We start from the raw sequence: 6,816 nt of genomic DNA on the forward strand, positions 1-6,816 counted from the left end.
CACACACACACACACACACACACACACACACACACACACACACACACCCCATTGTAGATCACTAAGGAAGACAAAAGAGATAGCTAGACCATGGGAGAGAAAGACTCAGAGAAATGAGTTGTGCCCCGCAGGGGTGGGAAACCTTCAGCCTCAAAGCCACCATGCGGCCCTCGAGGTCCTCAAGTGAGGCCCTTTGACTGAATCCAAACTTCACAAAACAAATCCCTTTAATAAAAGGATTTGTTCTGTAAAATTTTGACTTAGTCAAAAGGCTGCACCCAAGGACCCAGAAGGCCACATGTGGCCACGAGGCTGCTGGTTCCCCAGTCTTGGTCCAGAGCAAAGAACAGAGCTCTTATCTGGGATGCTGTTTATCTTCAAACTCAAAGATGCCAGACATCTCAATCTTTGTGTCCAATCCCCTGTTCTACAAGCCTAGTCCTCCTTCCCAGGCTGTGGTGGGGATTTGTTAGTTCAGAACTATAGTGTTCTCTTGAAACAAAAGGGGTTGAAGAAAAGAAGGCAGCCTCATTCTTAGAGCTAGGTTTGGACAACAGACCAGATCTCAGAGCATTTTCTATTTGTTTAAATTCCTTCTCCTTGGCAATAGCATAATCTGAATTTTACCTAAATGGGAAGGAGAGGTTTTCTCTTTATTCTACTTCATTCCTTTCATTCTATTTCCCATTTAAAAATTGGTATGATAGCTTTCAAACCCTTCATTTTCATAACTGAGAAACAGTTCCAGATGTTTCCTCATTTTTACATGTTAGAAGCCAAGCGACATAGTTAGCAAAGGTGTATGTGCCATGGGGAGAGTTTGAAAACTGAGACATCTTAACACTGGTCCAAGTTTAAAGTCTCCCAAGCCAACTCTCGACAAGGCTTTCCTTCTGATTCATGCCCCTGGAATGCCCTCACTATGCCCCATGAGACAGAGGGAAAGTTCCTTTTGCAGCGTTCCTAACCCCTCAGGAGTTACGTATATGACTTTCTGAGTCTTTTCTCTCTGACTTTGCACATCCAATCCCTTACTAATTCCTGTTAACTCCATGGTGGTACTCTGTCTCATAACTGCTTCCTCTCTCTATTCCCCCTGCTACTGCCTTACCATATTTCCACTTATTTATTCTTTGCAATAATGTCCGACAGGTCTTCCCTCCTATCTATTTCCTCCCTGCTCCAACTTGTCTTTTGTACTGTTGTCAGAATAATCTTTCTTCTGCCCTATTTGGTTATGTCTTTCCTCTGCTCAAAGTTCTACTCTCCAAGCTACTTTGTCTGGAATTCAAAGACCTCCGCAATTTGGCCCCATCCTTCTCCTATGACTCCCCATTCTCAAGCCTTCTATTCAGACAAATTTGACTTCTCTCTCTTCCCCAAACATGTCACATATCTTTTCCCCTGCCTCCATTCCTTTTTTTCATGCAATTCCTTATGCCCAGAATATCTCTTCTCACCCTCTTTGCCTGCTTAATCCCTCCCCATTCTTTAAAGCTCAACTCATATCTCACCTCCTCCATGGAGCTGTTCCCAATCTTCTATGTTACCAACAACCCCTTGGACCTCACTTACATTTGGTTGTGTACCTCACTAATGCATTTATTATATGGTGCTGTACATCATAATGATCTGTTATTTGTGTTATCCCCTTGCTAAAACCAACAATTTCATGAAGGCAGGCCCCGTAGCTTGTCTAGTCTTTGTATGTCCCACAGTACTCTGAACACAATAGGCACTCAATAAATGTTTGCTTTATACCCACCTGTCTTGAAGCTCTTTGTTACCTAGCACAGTGTCCCATGCCTGCTTTTCATATTCCAGAGCTGTCTCCCTTTGGCTTTCCTTGCCTTCTGGGGCCTAGGTGGGAAGAATAACCAACAGTTCAACAAACACTTGTCTGGTATTAGTATATGTAGAGCACCAGCACTAAAGAAAGGGCAGGGCGTCATAAGCTTCTGCTTAGGGAAAAAGTAGAAAAGACACATGAGACACATTTTTCAACATGGAAATGTTGGTTCATGCTTGGATCCAGGTTAAGGGAACACGAGAGGGTAAAAATTCCTTCCAACATCTGCACCCTCATCTTCTAAGTATTCAAGACAAAGTACCAATCAAGGTGAAGAGGTTCCATAAGCTATGCTTTCAATACTTCCTATGCTATTCCCACATACACACATACCACCTGTTGACTCAAGCCCCAACCAAGTAGGTAAACCAAGTGAAGCTTATCAAGGCTTTAAATTACTCACCAACACACAGTAACAGAACAGATGTTGTTAGCCTATTGCCTGCTTCAATAAATGCTTTAACTGGGACAACTACAGATGTTAGTGAGGACCAGAGTACCACACACAACGCAAGTTGTTGCTGGTTTCCAAGAGAAAGGAAGCAGGTGGCCAGTATCTTCCCTATTCCTATAAGCAACAGGTCTGAGATTTTCTATCATCCTCCTTGAAACAAGACCCATTTTTCAAAGACTTAGGCTGTCAGATTTGGAAAGAACTTCCAAGAGGTTATCCTTGATCCACCCCCCCTTTGCTTTAAAGACCAATCAAAGCCTAAATCATTGAGATTTACTTGTCCTTATTTTTGAAGCTCAGGGACAAATAATAGCTCTACTCTACTAAAAGAACTAGGGGATCATATAGGAAAAGAACTAGAGGAAAATCTCTAACTTAATGTCCTATAGTGGACAAGAATCACATAGGATAAGAAGACTTGGAAGAATTGAGATCTCTACTAGTCAATATTAGCACGATCTTATAGATCCATCTAAGAGGCTAGGGGATTACTCACATCCATACAGTGCTCTCTATTTTAGAAAGTGTGTTGTCATTTTAACAGCCCTGTACTTGGTACCATATCATTAGCCTCTTTTTGGAGATGCAGAAACTGAGACCCAGAAAAGTGAAGTGACATATAGAAGGTCATGAGTTAAGTGTCAGGGCCAGAGTTCAAATACAGGTTATCCAATTCCAAATCCAATTTGACTCTTTCTACTATGCCATGCTTTCTCTGAGAGATAGATTCTATGGCCTTGTTAGCACCTCTTCTAATTAAAAAAAATCTTTGGATCTAACAGTTATTTCCTGCTTTAAAAAAAAGAGGGAGAGAAAGAAAGAAAAGAAAACTTTGTCTTTAGCCCCTCTACTGTGGAAATTAAGGATTCTAAACCTGGGACCCATGAACTTTTAAAAAATACATACTTTGATCATTGTATTTCAATATCATTAGTTTCCTTTGTAACCATATGTATTCTGTTTTATGCATTTAAAAACATATTTCTGAGACTGCTAAGGGGTCCATGATAAACACAAAAATGGTTAAGAAGCCCTTGGTATAAATGAAGATGATAATTTTTTTTTTAATCCTTTACATGCTAAGATGATAATCTTGATCTCTTAAGAACGTATGTTAGGTGATGCAGTGGATAGAGCACCAGCCATGGATTCAGGAGGACCTGAGTTCAAATCTGGCCTCAGACACATAACACTTACTGTGTGACCCTGGGCAAGTCACTTAACCCCATTGCTTAGCCAAAAATAAAAAAAATTAAAAAAGAATGTATGAAAATTCTGAGTTGTCATTCTAACAGTGGAGGCTACCTGTACTGAATATTACCATTCCCTCTCCTGATCCTTCCTATGACCCAGTGACATGCAATTTGCAAGGTGATTGCCAGTGATACAATCTGTGGCCATGGGAAAGAGTGGCTACCTGGCCTACTTGGAGATTGAGTCTTGGGTTTACTCCCCATAGGTCCTGTGTCCTCTAATTTAAACCACTAGGCTAACATAATCACAGACCTTCAGAAGATAAAAGACCCAGGGCCAGAACCACCCAGCCAACAAATCTCACCAAGCACTTACTTTGGAAAGGTGGGATTGTTGCCCAGAGGCAATGGTCTTGGATGACATTTGCGAGACTCTGGCATTGGTCTTCCTGGAGAAAGCTTCTCTCTGTTTCTTATACACCTCCTGCAACTTCTTCTCTCTCAGCTCCAAGGCTTTCTTTACAGATATTTTGGCTTCAAGGCACCTTCTCTTTCTTTCTATTGCTTTCTGATTCATGAATTTCCGGATTTCTATAGTGGTATAGGGCCGAGAGGTACTCCTGTCTGTTTTTCTGTGGGTCCCTTGGTAGTCATTTTCTTTTCCAGGTACTTTCCATGCCTCAGAACTACCCATCCTTGAAGAAAGGTTCTTTCCATCTGAGACAAACTGAAGATTCCTTCTTCCCACTGCTCCAGTTTGAGGTTTTGAGGAATGCCATTCTGATTCACCTGCTTTCTTGGTAGACATGCCCTTTGGAGACTGGGATCGTGTTCTTTTGTTGTGTGCCTTGTCTTGAACATGTGATTGGAGATTTCTCAAAAGATTCAAGAGAGCTTGGAATGGTTCAGAACTACCACAGCCCACTGGTGCTGAAGTTTCTGGAGAGACCTGGGAGTTTCCATGGAGAGAAGCTGCTCCTTTCTGGTTGTTTATATCTGGGGTGGGGGGTGGTATGTGCTCAGATTTTTGAGTCTTCTCCCTCAGTCCTACAAACACATTCACAGAAATATTAAGGAAGCTGGGGGTGGAGGAACATTGGGGAAAAGATCAAGAATGGCCAACAAGGGGGTGTGGGCAGGGACTTTGCCCAAATTTATTCCCCATAGCCTTTATCCAGAAGCCACAGTGTCAGATATCCCACCATTACACAGTCCCTACTGAGTTTGAAACATTTCCCCCACCTCCCCAGGTGGCCAGGGTCTGCACATTGCCCCATCTTGCATGTCAAGGAGAACTGCCTGATAAGCTTATTCCCACTGACATACGAATAGAGAAAGACTTATAGGAAGCAAAGCATTACAGCATGAAGAAAGCAGAATCAGAACAATAATATTACACACACTGAAATTATTTTTACGTAGCCACAAGTAACAACTGCAACAATATTTTTTTAAATGCACAGAAGAAAAGATCCAAGGCGACAGGGGAGCAAGCAGGATAGTGTTATAATATTTGCTAATTTGCATTAAAAAAAACAAATTCCTAGTGATTTATAATTTATATGTATGATCTTTTTAAAATTCTGGTTTATTGTAATGTTTTTGTTGATGATTACTATTAGAATTTAAGAAATTTCTTCCCCCTCACCTCCCAAAAAAATCCTTTCTACAAAGTTTTATATTTGAAAACAGATACTTGGAGAGAGCAATGTTTAACCCCAAAAGAATGAAGCACTTAATGCCCTCATATTTCAAGTATCACTAATAAGTCAGTACAGGAGATATTCTAGGGAAGGGCCCCAGATGGGACACTAATGACTCTGTCTACTCGGGTTCTACCTCTCCAAACACAGACTCAGTAATGTTTCTCTTCCAGTTTCTCATCCAGCTCTTCCCCTCCCTCCCACCACATATACACCACCTAATTAGTACTGAAGTAGAAATTTAGGAAAGAATTCCATTTCCAGAGCAGCACCAAATACCTGACTCCTTTGAGGTGACTAGGCCTTTTAAGAGGGCCCGATTCTGGAGCTGGAGAAACGTGGGAGGGGGCCCAAGGAGGAGCCTCACAAGCCTCTGTCCCTTTCTCCATGCAGAAACGCCAGTCAGCTTAGCATCTTAAAGAAAAAACATACAGCCCCTGGATGCAACAGAGCCCCTTTAGAGTGCTGGGGTCAGGGACAGAGTGGGAATCTCAGGTTAGGATGTAACAGTGCTAGTCCAGGAAGACTTTGATGGAGTGCCAACTCTATCACATTAATTAGCCACATAACTGGGTAAGTCAAACTTTCCTTCCTTCATCTGGAAAAATGGCAAGAATACTTACTTCACTTCCCCTGAAGGGCTGTCATGAGGAAAGGATATCATGCTTCATAGTCTAAATGTGAGCTATGAGCTCTCTATGTACAGATATACTATGATGGAGGAAAGAACACAGTCCTTGACATCAGGAAACCTGGGCCCTAATTCTGTTCTATCATGCCTTTGTTGAGGACCACAGGCAAATTACTTACCTATCCCTCTTGGCCTTGTTTTCCTCAGCTGTTACATGGAGGGGCACCACCTTCCCTACTTACCACACAGAGCTGCTTAATAAGGATCAAATGAAAAAATGAATGTGAACATATTTTGGAAATGATACAACACCATACCAAGAGACAAGAGATGAGGATGAAGATAGCTTTTCCCCAGATACCCTCTCTTGTCATCCTTACCTCTGGCTCATCATGCTCTTTTATCAACAAATGAGAAAGCCAAGGGCTGGGAACTGATCAAAATGGACTAGCTTCCTTGCCTCTTTTGGCCTTCCCAGAATAGCAGCTTGTTAGGCCAGATGTGAGACCTATCCTGTAAACCAAAGCTGCCTTCCTAGCCTACGGAAGAGCATCGTCACTAACGTAACTCAAGCTCAATGGACTGCACAGTGAGCCAGAGTGAGGGTTAATGGAAATATCATTTTATTTTTGATGATTTGCACCTCATGAGAGCAAACTAATTTGATTTTAAACTGGTGCAAGTCAGCAGGAACAGAGAAAGAGAATCAATGAAAGCTCCTAGCCCAGGCAGAATGAGAGGCCCTGTATAATGCAAAAATAAATGATCTACCACATCACAAACACAAATGAGTTTTCTTTAATAAATGTTGTCACATAATAAACACCATTTATCAAGGTTTTACTTCATAATTTCAGATTACATTCACCAGATGCCGATAGCAACACCAAGATCATTACAAATACATAGACAATCTCTACCAACAGACACTTGAGATGTTCTCTCTCTCTCTCTCTCTCTCTCTCTCTCTCTCTCTCTCTCTCTCT

General features: G+C 41.7%; 1 protein-coding gene across 5 annotated transcripts in view; it reads right to left on the bottom strand.

Annotated features, from left to right (window-relative positions):
* CCDC187 (coiled-coil domain containing 187) overlaps positions 1-6,816 on the bottom strand; it is a 105,452-nt gene that overhangs the window by 78,294 nt on the left and 20,342 nt on the right. For all 5 annotated transcript variants that reach the window (XM_027869796.1, XM_027869794.1, XM_027869795.1 and 2 more), the window contains 3 exons: positions 5,479-5,613; positions 3,873-4,543; positions 1,766-1,860 (listed from right to left, as the gene is read on the bottom strand). In XM_027869796.1, coding sequence (XP_027725597.1) covers positions 1,766-1,860; positions 3,873-4,543; positions 5,479-5,613 — 901 coding nt within the window. The remainder of the gene's footprint in view (positions 1-1,765; positions 1,861-3,872; positions 4,544-5,478; positions 5,614-6,816) is intronic.

The sequence above is a fragment of the Vombatus ursinus genome, unplaced genomic scaffold, assembly GCF_900497805.2.
Source record: "Vombatus ursinus unplaced genomic scaffold, bare-nosed wombat genome assembly UNPS02014793.1, whole genome shotgun sequence".
NCBI lineage: Eukaryota > Metazoa > Chordata > Mammalia > Diprotodontia > Vombatidae > Vombatus > Vombatus ursinus.